The following is a 14992-nucleotide window of genomic DNA, read 5'->3' as shown; positions in this document are numbered from 1 at the left end:
TGATTGGCGACGGTATTAACCTGTATGAAAATGGCTTTGCTCACTCTGAGTGTCAAAGTAATTTTTTTTCCACGCCCGCGTGTGTTTGCTTTACTCGGAGTGTTCGAGAACTGACGACTGTATTTATCTAACACAGAAAAAAGGGGATAGTCGTCACTCTGAAACGGATGGTGATGTCACTTACTCGTCAACCTGAGAATCAGAGAATCAATTGCACTTATACGAATATCCATTTATAGTGTAGCAGTCACACAGTGTTGGTGATCTGGTGTTTATTTTACGTACCTTACTCTTATAAAGGCCTGTGTGTCAGATATGTGGCAGTTTTTATACATTAATTTAACAAAGGCCATAGTCGACGCTTTAACACAACTGGCTGAACTGGGGAAGATTTTACACTGTGTCAGTGTGCGATCATTAGTCTTGTAACCTGTAAGGTGGTGCCAATCGTTTAATGATTCAATAACACGTGATGTTTAATATAGTCAAATGGTTATTTATCATTTCCTTTTTCAGATATTTATATATAACGAAGAGTACAAATGCGCGTGTTTTTTATCATTTCAAAACAAAAATTCGACACGAAATTTAAGGCTGTATTCCCAGAGCTTTTAGATCGATCTATCCCCGCGGGGAGTCTCATTAGATTACTGTCAGATAATCCAGCTTAAATATCCGTCCCGCCTACTACAAGCTGTAAGGGGGTAATTGACTTTCGTGTCCGCTCGGCTGACAGCTATTTAGCGTGAACCCCTAAAGTAGATCGATCTAATCTCTGGAAATGGGGTCTAAGTTTCAATAATTAAAACCAGTTATTTGGTGCTGTGAATTGCAATTGTTGAAAAAATATTAATGGTAAAAAGGGTAAATTTACGTTTATGGATGAATTATATTAAATTTCTCACGCTCAACCCACTTAATGCTAATTAAGGTTCAGTCTGCTCTTAAACAACGCCTTAACTCATACATTTGAGAAAAAATCGTCTAAAATTCGTCTAAATTTGGCCTTAGTATTGTATATTTAAAAAAAACTAGCTTAATGCATCTGTCTCCATTGTGCTTTATACGGTAACAAGTAGATTACTACATTATTAAACTCAATCATTTATTGGCAAAAATCAGTTAATCCAGTAACAGTGACGTAACACTGCAAGCGCTGCCGCTGGCCGTTGTCATGGAAGTGTCGTTACTCCTATCGTTGATGTCCATTGTTCACAACAATGTAAACGTTTCTGATATCGTCGTGGTCATTGCTAATGTTCACGTCACAACGTCATGACATCACTGATAGTGACGTCATTGCCCATAGATATCGTATACACTACGAAGCATGGATAGTGAAGATGATTCAGATGCAATTTGATATGATTTATTATGCAAAGTAGCGAATGTGATCACGCGCAACTCGGAGTAAATGTACTCGTGTTTGAAGAGTACCCAATTGAAGACCAGGTGGAGCTAATTCTAGGTGTGCTCCGTTTGATGGCTTTTTGTGCGCTCTGGCTGATTTTTGTATGCCTTCCCGCATTTGCATATGGTAAGAAAACTAGCATTCGTTGGTGTTAGAAGAAATGAGCTCTTTTCAAGAAGCATCACATATATATATATATATATATATATATATATATATATATATATATATATATATATATATACCTAATTCTGATTTGTTCACAACGTAATGCGTTTGATGTGAATGAAATTCAACCTGAAAGTAAATGTCACTGTAAAATTAAAAATGACTTTTTCGTGATTGGCGACGATATAAACCTGTATAAGAACATAGCCCTCCTCTCACTCATAGTGTCGAAGTAAATTAACTTCACTCACTCACAGTGTTAGAGAACTGGCGACTGTATTTATCTTAAAGAGAAACAAGGAAGCAAAGCTGTTAAATGTACAGACAAAATGCACTTCAGTCTTATGAATTTTTTCAGTAAGTTTGAGAATCATAAGTAACATGGTTTTTCCGTAATGTTCATCATGCCGGCAGTGTCCAAAAAAGGGGTTTCTTCAACTTTTATGCAATATTACATAATGCTTAACAGCATAATGGCCATCAATTTTTAATGATAAAATAAAAGTATCATGGGTATTTAGAAAATGTGACTAGCAAAGGTCTTTAAGACCATGGAGGTTCAAAGTCACAACTTGAAAATGCCAATATGTGAACACTTTTCACCAAAACCTTTATAACTTCCAGAAAATTCAACCAATCAGATTTGATTTTCAGCTTAAGCTGTATTCAAGTCCCATGATTCTTTCCTGTAAGTTTGAGAAGAGTAAGTGGCATGGTTTTCCTTTAATGTTCACTATGGCGGCAGTGCCCAAAATAGGGGTTTCTTCAGTTTTGATGCAATATTACATCATGCTTTAACAGCAATCTTTAATAATACACTGCAGGTAAAATGGATATTTAGGCGGCCAATGAGGCAAGACTCGACGAAATTAAAAGGAAAAAATTGGCAAATTCTAAAATGACCATTTATCCAATAAACTAAAGCAGAAAAATACAAACCAGGTAAAATACTACTATCTTCTAGAGATACATAAAACTAATATAGATAAATAAGCATTAAAAGACAAGGAGGAAGGAGCAGACAGCAGACAGAAAAACTGGGGGGAAAAGAGAAAAATATCCAAGACGAGCAGCTACGGCATTGCGTCAAAGGCAGAAGACTAAAAGTAGGCCTAAGGTTTGAGGCTTGAAACAAGCTTTTACGTCTACATGCTTTTGACTTTATAACTTCCCTGTATGGGATATGTTCATACAAATTTACCATTATTCTCACTGCGAATTTCGGAATACTGGCATTGGGTCAATCTCGGCTTGCTATCTGTGTGGGTTGCGCCGTGCCGTGCAAATCGGTCCTTGAATGTGAAAAAATGTATATAACAAAGAGTACAAAATGCGCATTTTCTATCGCCTCAAAACAAAAATACGACGAGGAAAATTTAGTTTCAGTAATTAAAACCAGTTCTTCAAATTGGATCGGAGTCTTTTTAACTGGAAAAGTCGGCAACGTTCAAAGATAGATGTAGATCTCTTAGGCCTTGTTCTCAATAAATTGAAAGTTTATTGTGTAAATAGTGAATATTTTATTTTTTTTTCAAATGGTATGCTAAGATTTTGAAGTGTCAACTTGCTGCGAATTGCAAGAGTTGAAAATAATATAAATGATGTGGATTGACTTTTCTACGCTTAACCAGGGTCGGATCCAGGATTATTTGAAAGGGGGGGGGGGGGGGGTCCGCGGATGCGAAACCGACCTCCCCCCTCTCGCGTTGGCGAGGGGTTCGGGGCCCGATGAAAGGAATGGGAAATTTTGGTATTTGAGAGGGTGAACGGTTCCATAGGAATCCCGGACCCCACTGCTTAACCCACTTAGTTCTAGTGTTACGTCGGCTCTTGGACCCCATTTCCAGAGATTAGATCGATCTACTTTAGATCGACCTAACTCCCTGGGGGTTCACGCTAAATAGCTGTCAGCCGGGCGGACACGAAAGTTAATTACCCCCTTACAGCTTGTAGTAGGCGGGACGGACATTTAAGCCGGATTATCTGACGACAGTAATCTAGTGAGACTCCCCGCGGGGATAGATGGATCTAAAAGCTCTGGGAATACAGCCTTGAGCAGCGCTTGAACTCTTATTACATCCGCTAAGGAGGTTATGTTTTCACCCCCGTTTGTCTGTTTGTTTGTTTGTTTGTCATCAACATAACTCAAAAAGTTATGGACCGATTTTGATGAAATTTTCAGGAACTGACAGAAGTGGGCCAAGGAAGAGATCATTAGGTTTTGGTGGTGATCCGGATCAATAATCAATAATAATAAAAAATCACTAACTTGGCGGAGGTCTACGCTCTCGAAGTGCTTTTCTAGTACATTTTTATTGTTTTATTCAGAAAAAAACGGCGTCTGGCCTTGCTAATGCATATTGTAATATATTTCTATCTTAATGCTATTGATGGCTTTATTGTGTTCTATACAGTGAGAAGTAGTTTATTATACGAAGAAACACAATCACATCATTATTCATTCGGCAAACATCGGCTTATCCAGTAAGAGTGACGTAACACCAAGCGCCGCCGCTGGCCGTTGTCATGGAAGTGTCGTTACTTCTGCCGTTGATGTCCATTGTTCTCAACAATGTCAACGTTTCTGATATCGTCGTGGTCATTGCGAATGTTCACGTCACAACGTCATGACATCACTGATAGTGACGTCATTGCCCATAGATATCGTAAACAGTGCGAAGCATGGATAGTGAAGATGATTCAGATGCAATTTGAAATGATTTATTATGCAAAGTAGCGAATGTGATCACGCGCAACTCGGAGTAAATGTACTCGTATTTGAAGAGTACCCAATTGAAGACCAGGTGGAGCTAATTCTAGGTGTGCTCCGTTTGATGACTTTTTGTGCGCTCTGGCTGATTTTTGTATGCCTTCCCGCATTTGCATATGGTAAGAAAACTAGCTAGCATTCGTTGGTGTAAGAAGAAATGCGCGTTTTTCAAGAAACATCACATATATCATAGTATTTCTGATTTGCTAACATCGTAATGGGTTTGATGTTAATGAATTCAACCTGAAAGTAAAAGTTACAGTGCAAAATTACAAATGTTGACCGCCTCGTTGATTGGCGACAATATAAACCTGTATGAGAACATAGCCTTGCTCTCACTCAGAGTGCCACCGGTAACACCGAGTGTTGGTGAGCTGGTAGTTATTTCACCTTAATCTTATAAAGGTTGAGTTTCAAGGTTTTGCCTGTTATTTTACCTTTATATGTGTAAGAGATCTGGCAGTTTTTATACATTTATCTAAGAAAGGCCTTAGCCGACGCTCTAAAACAACTGGCTGGCATTGCACATTAGACAGAACTGGTGAAGATTTCACACTAAGTCAGTCAGTGATCATTAGTCTTGTTACCTGTTGGCAATCGTTTGATGATTCACTATCAGGTGATGTTTAATGTAATCAAATGGTTATCATAATATTCTTTTTCAGAAGCTCGATGCGAGAGGGAAAACCAAATGAAAAATGAACTCGGTAAGATGAGAACTTTTCTTCTTTAAATCAACGCACTATATGTATATCTTTTCTTTTACTGAATGGATGTTAAACGTGTATGTTTCACCGTTTACGAGTGCGATTTAAGATATACACCCCAAACACTTTAAATATGCATGTGATTTTTAATCAAAATGTCGACTTATGTTTGCTGATTGGTTTATTTGAAGTATTGTCCATTTTAATAGCCGCCCGGCGCGCCAGGAATAAACGTGCGGTCGTGTTGAGACGGGTGAGTGCTAGAGAATGCCTTTTTTATATTGGGCGCTTCGCAAACCTACAAGTACTTTTCTTACATGTATAACGTATGAGTATTATTCAAAATGGTGCACCAAACATGGATGAACTATATTCATTCATTTGTTTATTTGTAAGGCATCTTCCTTAATCTTTTTGTGAAGACAAAGTTTTCATTCATCCTTTTATTTTTTTGAAAAATAGTGCTAAAGTCTTTGCCACAATTTCATAATTGATAAGAAATCTGGACGCGATCAAAACAAACGCTTTTTTATTATGTATTTATTTATTTATTTAATTTATCCAAATTGCACAGACTTCCTTTTCAAGCAAAATGTTACAATTAGTGCTAAATTGCTGTATTTACATTTCAATAATTTTTACAATAAGAAAGATTAATGGCGTGGGATGCTGTAAGATTTACTTGCAACGCCCCTTTTTCTTTCAAATGTGTGATAACTATACATTTTACCTCTCTTTTATTTTAAAATTTAGCCCCACGTGCATGTTGCCCAATTACGCAAATTGGGGGACAGAAATACAGTCAAGATAAACCTATCTCAGACTGCCCGCGTAGAGGTATGTTTTTTTAAATAATAATAATAATAATAATAATAATATATATATATATATATATATATATATATATATATATATATATATATATATATATATATATATCTCCAAAGAAAATAACACACAGTTATTTAAAAAAATAATTAAATTATAACATATTTCAAAGTGTATGCTCAAACTAAAGATATATTTATAACAGAATTAATATGTCTCTTTTGCTGCAGGTTCATCCTCTGGCAATGATGTACATCAAAGAAATATATTCAGCCATGTTGACGAAAGTAGGTATTCATATATGAAGAACTAAATTGCATAATAACTTTCTCTGGACAACTTTGCCGAATGGGATAATATGGAATCTGAGAATAACAAATAACGTACTGTGGCAATAAGATCGATAGTTATATTGGTATTTTAGGAACTGGCTTATCTGTTACTCGGTATGTCAAACTCTGATGAAAGCATGGGGTAGGGTGTTATATGTATGGGATTTCAGGTTAGAGGTAAAAATTCACAAAATTGAGACTGGATCCTAATGTTTGGATGAAATGACAGTCAGATTATTCAGCATTGGCTTTTGCGTATCAGTGTATTTTCTCTCTTTTTAAGAGTGCTTTGTTATATAGCAGATACCAGTATAGACAATAACTTTTGTGTGTTTTTTTATATACAGTCCTCAATTCATATGGGAATGCTGAGGTTCCTAAGGCTAGTCAGCATCAGGAATAGCAACTCAACTTGCAGAAAAATAGTCAATGCTGGATACAGAAAAGATGACAAAGTAAGGAGTAATTTTGAAACTTAAACAATTGATAACTAGGTACAATCAAAACGCTTTATCTCTACTGGAAAATCTGGCAATTGTCGCAGTTCTGATTTCAATAAATTCTAAGTTGGATGACTTTAGGCGCTGTGAGATTAACCTATAAACCTGCATCCTGCCATTTTCTTTTTCTGGCATCCACAGATATTTAATAACCATATTTATTACTTCTCCTTTTTCAAAAATTTAGCCCCACACTCATGTTGCCCAGTTACGTGAATTGGGGGACAGAAATATTGTCAAGATTAATCTACCTCAAACTGCCAGAATAGAGGTAACTTTTTAATAATCTGCATTATGATTATCATAAATGAAAAAATGTAGTGTATTAATCCAAAGAAAAAAAAAAAACATCTGCTATTTGTTTGAAGAAATAATGAACTGATAGCATATTTTACAGTGCATGCCAAAACTAGAGATATATATTTATGACGGAAGTGATGTGACTCTTTTAATGCAGGTCCATACACTGACAGTGATGTACATCAAGGAAATGCATTCAGCCATGTTGACCAAAGTATGTATTTATGTATGGGAACCTAAACTACATAAAAGTAATTTCATATCAACTATGCCAAATAGGATTAAAGGGCTCTAAGAATATAATATAACGTAATGTCGCAAAAAGACCGAAAGGTCAACTGGTATTAAGCACTAGCCACTTTGTTCTGTAAAGGTGGATATTATTGGAAGCAGAGGGCAGGGAATTATGGGATGCAAGTAAGAGGAACAGTTTCACAAAGTTGGGCATGGAACTAAATGTTTCGCTGAAATAAAAGTCTGATTATTCAGCAAATGTTGTTAGTCATATAAATGCACCCTCTCTCTCTCTCTCTTTTTATATAGCATATATATAGACATTTACTTTGTGTGTTTTTATACAGCCCATAATTCAGATGGGAATGTTGAGGCATCTAAGCCTGGTCAAGATCAGGAATAACAACTCAGCTGAAGACAGAAAAAATGATAAAGTAAGGGGGCTTTTGAACTTATATCTAAATTTTAAATGCATAGATGCATGGTCATGAGTTAATTGCTGTATGATATCACTTTTTTGTTATCAAGAAGTAAAAAAGAACACAAAAAAGTGATATTTTTTTGTATTATCAGGAGCCTGGGCTTATATTGTTGAAACCTCTTAAAAGTTAGATGTATATTCTTACTCATATTGTTTATCGATAAGTATTGATGTACTTTAATTGATAAAACCATTAAGTGTTGAAATGATATATATTTTATTAAGCATCCCAAAGCAAACTCAACTGGTGAGTGTATTGAAGAGAAAGTCAACTCCAGCATTTCACTGATAGGAGCAGACTATAGTGAGGAGACATTTGAATCCACAATGAAGTCAGTGGCTGCACGTCTCCTAAGTGAAAAGAAGTTCACAGCCAAACTCATGAACAAAATCAAAAACAAGGTGAGATATCCATAATCAGTAAATGAAATGGAATAAGATAAGTAAAAGATATTAAAAAGAGAAAGGAACTACTACATGGAGTGTATATGTGTTAAATATAACACTTAGCTTTTTTATTATGTTAACCTATCAGGTTTTAAAACATAGTAATACCTTTTTTAAATTTAAATTGCCTGAATAATATGTTACCATTTTGAAATAGGCCACGTTCAAGCTGAAGCAATTGGTAAACAACAAGACGTGCAACTTTGAATGTTAAAATTGCAGCTTTTATTCATATATATTCATCTAATTAATTATTTTTTCCTACAGCAGAAGAAACTGAAAGGGAAGAAAGAAAAACAAAAGGAGCCTGATGTTTTACCAAGGAGATCAAGCATGCCCAAGAAGAAATTCAAGGCACAAAATGTTGAAAAGCCAGTTCAGAAGAAGCCAGATCCTGATTTTACAACCAAGGTTGACAACGAAAAAGTAGAAAATACGGTAAGCATTTTAATAAGTAGGAATCAATCAATGTAAATGTGATTCTTGGACATAATAACAAATATTATGTCCAAGTGTGATTTAAGCAGTTTTGCAACTGTTACATCTTTGTCTTATATTACAAGTAAATTTTGTAATTGGTCATATTATAATCTTTGACACAAAACTTTTTTAAAATGTCTGAAAAATATATAACTGTTTTTGATATGGGGAAGGGTGGAATTCCCAACTTAAGTACTTGGTAAACAACCAAATGGACAACATAAAGAATAGGAAATTTTATTTTATTAATCTATTTAATTATTTTTTCATAAAGCAGGTGAAGGGCAAATGCCAAACTGAAGTAGATGGTAAACCACAAGACAGGCACCGTAAGACCAATACTGGCAGACGCAAGCCTAAGTTTGAGAAGCAGTTGAAAGCGACCTCAACAGATGGAAAGGAGATTGAAGTGGGGGATCATTCTCCAGTAGTTCCAAATATTCAGTCAGAAACTGAATTCCCTCCCTTGCCAAAGTGTGTTCCATCAGAAGTAAGTATATAAGTTACAAACAACAAATTTTTTATGATTTCCATGTGATATTTGTTATGAATATATGGTGAATTTGACAATTTTTTTATAATGATAACTGCTCAGGTTTTCAAACATGATAATAATTTTGCTTTATTTGAAATGTCTGAAAAATATGTATTTGATTTGATACAGCTTTGAAATACTTGGTAAACAACCAGACAGGTAAGATAAAAAAATGTGTCATTTTGATTCATATTATCCATTTATTTGATTATTATTTCTTACAGCAGGTGAAAGGCAAAGGCCAAACTGAAGTAATTGGTAAACCACCAGATAGGCACCGTGAGACCAATGATGGCCAACGAAAGCCTAGGACCAAAAAGCAGTCAAAGGCGAGCTCAACAGTCAGGAAGGAGATTGGTGTGGGGGATCATTCTCCTGTAGTCCCAAATATTCAGTCAGAAACTGAATTCCCTCCCTTGCCAAAATGTGGTCCATCAAAAGTAAGTATAAAAGTAGTAAACCAAAAATGCTTTTTTTTTCTGTTTTTCATGTGATCTTCTTTATGAATATATGGTGAATTTGACAATTTTTTTTTATAATGATAACTGCTCAGGTTTTCAAACATGATAATAATTTTTCTTTATTCGAAATGTCTGAAAAATATATAACTGATTTGATACAGCTTTGAAATACTTGGTGAACAACCAGACAGGTAAGATAATAAAATGTGGCATTTTGATTCATATTATCCATTTATTTGATTATTATTTCTTACAGCAGGTGAAAGGCAAAGGCCAAACTGAAGTAATTGGTAAACCACCAGATAGGCAGCGTGAGACCAATGATGGCCAACGAAAGCCTAGGACCAGAAAGCAGTCAAAGGCGAGCTCAACAGTCAGGAAGGAGATTGGTGTGGTGGATCATTCTCCAGTGGTTCCAAATATTCAGTCACATACTGAATTCCCTCCCTTGTCCAAGCATGAGCCAACAGAAGTACGTAAATAAAAAGTTACAAACAACAAATGCTTTATGTGTTTTATGTGATCTTTATTCCAAATGTATATTAATATGACACATTTATTATGTCAACTAATCAGGTTAAAAAAGAAAATAATATTTTTCTTGATTTATGTGTTCACTTGCATTGTTACGATTGAAGGGAAATAAGCTAAGCCAAGTAACCGACAAACAATCAGGACAGGTAACAGAAAATGTTGAAGAGTGGCATCTTTATTCATTTTATCATTATTTCTTAAAGCAGGTGAAGGACAAAGTTCAAACTGCAGTAATTGGTAAACCACCTGATGGGCAACTTAAGACCAATGCTGGCCAGGAAGGAAAGGAGATTGGTGTTGTGGATCATTCTCCAGTAGTTCCAGACATTCAGTCAGAAACTGAATTCCCTCCCTTGTCCAAGTATAAGCCATCAGAAGTACGTAAGAAGGATACAATCACCAAAGTTAATGCTTTATTTTGCTTTTTCATATGACCTTTATTCTACAAATATATATGGTAAATATTACACTTCATATTCTTTTATTATGTTACCTGATGTTTAAAAAAGGTTAAAATTTAAAAGTGTCAGAATAATATATTACCATTTTGATGCGTGAGTGGCTAGTTCTCAACTCAGGTAATTGGCAAACAACCAGACGGGCAAAAGAAAAAATTGGAAAGTGGCATTTTGACTCATTTTATTTATTTCTCTATTTTATAATTATTTATTACAGAAGGTGAATGACAAAGGAAAAGAAGATGTCAAGTGCAGTTTAACTGACAAGCAGACAGAAAAGAATGCAAATTCTTTTACCAAAGAACCACAGTTTCAACAGAAATCTGACTCCCCGTCAAAGTTTCTCATGGGAGTCGACCCGAGCATCCTCTTGATTAGACAGAATTCCACCAACAATGCTCAGGTATCAGACCAAAACATGCAGGTGTTAAGCAGCATGGACCCCAGCATATTACTGATGGGCCCAGTCTGTGGTGCGCGTTTCCTAGAAAGCGCACAGACATGTGAATGCGCGATGACCCAAGCTGCCTCAGTGGTCTCCCATCTTTGCAAAGAAAAGGAGATCACAATCAGCCCAAAAGAAAAGGTAAAAACAAAGTAAAAAATAAATAAATAAACCAGCAAATAAATTTCTAAAAAAAAATATGGGTTTAATGTGAACATAAATAGATAGAATGGTAAAAATTCAAAATAGAAATTGAAGGGTGCAAGTTTTGTTACATTATAAATAAAAAAGGCTTTTTTTTTCAACATTTAATTAGACAGAACTTTGTTTTAACATATCTTAAACTTTATCTTAAAATAAAAATGCATTATCAAAATATGTTTATCTAAATAGGTAAAGAAGGGCAAGTTTCAAACTGAAGTAATTGGTAAACCAGCATCTGAGCAACTTAAGACCAATGGTGGCAAACTAAAGCCTAGGATTGTAAAACAGGCAAAGGCAAGAACAACAGACAGGAAGGAGATTGGTGTGGTGGATCATTCTCCAGTAGTCCCAGACATTCAGTCAGAAAATGAATTCCCTCCCTTGTCCAAGTGTGACCCATCAGAAGTACGTAAAGAGGTAACAAACAGCAAGAAACTGAATTTGAAGAATGGAAAACAAAAGATGCAGAGGTCATTGCCTTTGACACCTCCATCTCCTTTGACCAGAATTGAGACTGATGACAAAGATGAAATTTCAGTTATAGATACATTGGCCTTGGAAACACCCACTTTTCTGGAAAATGAGGTAAACATTGCCATTTGTATGAAACAAACGATACTTATGTTAATTTAACCATTTTTAAAAATCTTCTTTTTGTAATGGTTGATATATTTTGTAATTGATTGTATAATTTGTAAGGGATCAGTGGTTGATGTTGAACATTAATTTTGATCTTGACTATGGTGTTTTTGATGCTGGTTAAAGAGACTGTTGTTGTAATTTTGCCAATTTAATTTTGTTCCTTTTGAACTTATTACGAACTTGATCATAAAAAATCAATCAATTATCTGTTTTCGTAAAAGGTACAAAGGACAAAGAAAGGCCAGACCTCTGTGCAAGAGACTGAAGCAAAGCAGTTACATGAACGTGCGGTCGTGTTGAGACGGGTAAGTACTAGAGAATGCCATTTTTTATTGGGCGCTTCACAAACCTGCTTTTCTTAGGTGTAGCATATGAATATACATGTATTTTGAAAGGGAGCACTGGTGGAACAGGAATGGTAACTATTCTGTTAGGAACCGTGGTCCATTCCCCATTAGTAGTATTGCTTAGAACTGGTCCCATTCGTCCCGAATACTAACCCCAATACTCCAACCAATCCTAATCTGTGCTAATCACATGGCACCCCAGAATTTTGTTCCTAAGACTAACATTTCTGTCACACCGGCCATGGGTGACCTTTGTTTGGTCATTCCTTTGTTTATTTTGAAAACCATATTGGGTTCTATAGTTGAAGAAAAAGGTACAATTAAGTATCATTCAGCTATTTACTTCATGTAGATACAGGGTATACACCTAATGTATTTGTCCAAGAATTTCATAATTGATCAGAAATCTTGGCAAGATCAGAACATTCGCTTCATTTTTATTGCATATAAATCTAAATTGTACTGACTGTCCATTATAACTTGATGTATGTAACGATTGCTAAGGTTCTGATTTCCATGGATTCTAAGCTGAGAAAGATAGGTGAAGTTGGGTGCTGTAATATTTACCTGCAGCGTTCCACTTTCTTTTTTTCTTTTTTGCATCCACAGTTGTATGATAACCTTAGTTTTTACTTCTTTTTTTTAAATTGTAGCCCCACATTCATGTTGCCAAATTACGTGAACTGGGAGACAGAAATATGGTAAAGATTAATCTACCTCAGACTGCCAGAGTAGAGGTATGTTGGAAATAACCAAAATTATGATCATAAATTAAAACATGTAGTTGTCTAAAGATAAAAACACCTGAGCAATTTGTTTTGAGAAATAAAGAACTGATAGCATATTTTACAGTGTATGCCAAAACTACAGGTATATTTATGACAGAAGTGACATGACTCTTTCACTGCAGGTCCATCCACTGGCAATGATGTACATCAACGAAATGCATTCAGCCATGTTGACCAAAGTAGGTATTCATGTATGCAAACCTAAACTGCATAACAGTAATTTCTAGACGACTATGCCAAGTGGGATTTAAGGGCTCTGAGATTATAATATAATATAATATAATATAATATAATATAATATAATATAATATAATATAATATTTAGTGCAATGTGGCAATAAGGCCGAAAGTTCTACTGATATTAAGAACTGGACATTTTTTCTGTAATGGCTAACTCTTTTGGAAGTGGAGGGCAGGGGGCTATAGTTGAAAATAAGAGGAACAGCTTCACAAAATTGGGTATATGGCACTAAATGTTTCGCTGAAATGAAAGTCTGATTATTCAGCTAATGTTATTGGACATTAGCACTCTCTCTATCCCTCTGTCTTTGTTTTTGTTTGTGAAGCATGTTCTTATACATAGCATAGACATTTACTTTGTGTGTTTTTATACAGCCCATAATTCAGATGGGAATGCTGAGGCATCTAAGCCTGGTCAAGATCAGGAATAACAGCCCAACCTGCATAGAAATTATCAAGACTGAAGACAAAAAGGGTGATAAAGTAAGTGGGCTTTTTGAAACTTAAATCTAAATTTTAAATGCGTAGACGGTCATAAGTGAATCGCTGTTTGATTAGAGCTTTTGTTATCAAGAAAAAAAAAATGAAAATGAAAAGAAAAAAGCACTATCTTTTGTTTAATTAGGAGTCTGAGTATACATGTATATTGTTGACACTTCGTAAAAGTTGTGTGTATGGACAGGGCACTTTAGAAAAATATTCTTACTCATATTGTATATATCGATTACTGAGTATTGATTTACTTTACTTTACAAAACCATTTACTGTGACAATGATATATATTTTAAGCATCCCAAAGAAAACTCAACTGGTGGGTGTATTGAACAGAATGTCAACTCCAGCATTTCACTGATGGGACCAGGCTGTAGTGAGGAGACATTTGAATCCACAATGAAGTCAGTGGCTGCACGTCTCCTAAGTGAAAAGAGGTTCACAGCCAAACTCATGAACAAAATCAAAAACAAGGTGAGATATCCATAATCATTAAATGAAATGGAATAAAATAAGTAAAAAAAAGAAGAAATTAAAAAGAGACAGCAACTATACTACATGAAGTGTATATGGTAAGCTTTTTTTATAATGTTAACCGATCAGGTTTTAAACATAATAATAATACCTTTTCTTGATTTAAATTGTCTGAATAATATATTACTGTTTTGATACAGACAGCATTCAAGCTGGAGCAATTGGTAAACAATGAGACAGGCTACTCAGAATGTTACAAATTGGCATTTTAATTCATTAATATTATCTATTTAATTATTATTTCCTTAAGCAGAAGAAACTGAAAGGGAAGAAAGAAAAACAAAAGGAGCCTGATGTTGTACCGAGGAGATCAAGCATGCCCAAGAACAAATTCATGGCACAAAATGTTGAAAAGCAAGTTCATAAGGAGCCAGAGCCTGATTTTACAACTAACATTGACAACAAAAAGGTGGAAATTTTGGTAAGTAGGAATCAAACGATCTAAATATGATTTTGGCAGTTTTGCAACTGTTACATCTTTGGCTTATATTACATGTGATGGATAAATTTTGTAATTGGTCATATTATAATTTTTGACAGAATTTTTTTTTTAATGTCTGAATAATATATAACAGTTTTTGATACAGGGGAAGGTGCAAGTTCCCAAACCATGTACTTGGTAAACAACCAAACAGACAACATAAAAAAATTTTA

At 35.0% G+C, this 14992-nt stretch overlaps 1 protein-coding gene across 1 annotated transcript in view; it reads left to right on the top strand.

The window, feature by feature from the left end:
* Positions 1-5712: 5712 nt before the first annotated feature.
* The window catches only part of LOC106153298 (uncharacterized), a 37862-nt gene continuing 28582 nt past the window's right edge, over positions 5713-14992 (top strand). Inside the window, exons 1-20 of the mRNA XM_087008747.1 lie at positions 5713-5727; positions 6115-6171; positions 6564-6671; positions 6904-6987; positions 7174-7230; positions 7598-7684; positions 7957-8133; positions 8446-8616; positions 8936-9148; positions 9418-9633; positions 9911-10126; positions 10392-10565; positions 10864-11232; positions 11485-11880; positions 12159-12242; positions 12938-13021; positions 13195-13251; positions 13688-13795; positions 14102-14278; positions 14589-14759. Coding sequence (XP_086864873.1) covers positions 5713-5727; positions 6115-6171; positions 6564-6671; positions 6904-6987; positions 7174-7230; positions 7598-7684; positions 7957-8133; positions 8446-8616; positions 8936-9148; positions 9418-9633; positions 9911-10126; positions 10392-10565; positions 10864-11232; positions 11485-11880; positions 12159-12242; positions 12938-13021; positions 13195-13251; positions 13688-13795; positions 14102-14278; positions 14589-14759 — 3021 coding nt within the window. The remainder of the gene's footprint in view (positions 5728-6114; positions 6172-6563; positions 6672-6903; positions 6988-7173; positions 7231-7597; positions 7685-7956; positions 8134-8445; positions 8617-8935; positions 9149-9417; positions 9634-9910; positions 10127-10391; positions 10566-10863; positions 11233-11484; positions 11881-12158; positions 12243-12937; positions 13022-13194; positions 13252-13687; positions 13796-14101; positions 14279-14588; positions 14760-14992) is intronic.

Source organism: Lingula anatina, chromosome 3, assembly GCF_051362555.1.
Source record: "Lingula anatina isolate TDL-2025a chromosome 3, LinAna3.0, whole genome shotgun sequence".
NCBI lineage: Eukaryota > Metazoa > Brachiopoda > Lingulata > Lingulida > Lingulidae > Lingula > Lingula anatina.
Note: the sequence above shows the minus strand (reverse complement) of the source record. Positions and strands in the feature narration are given on the sequence as shown.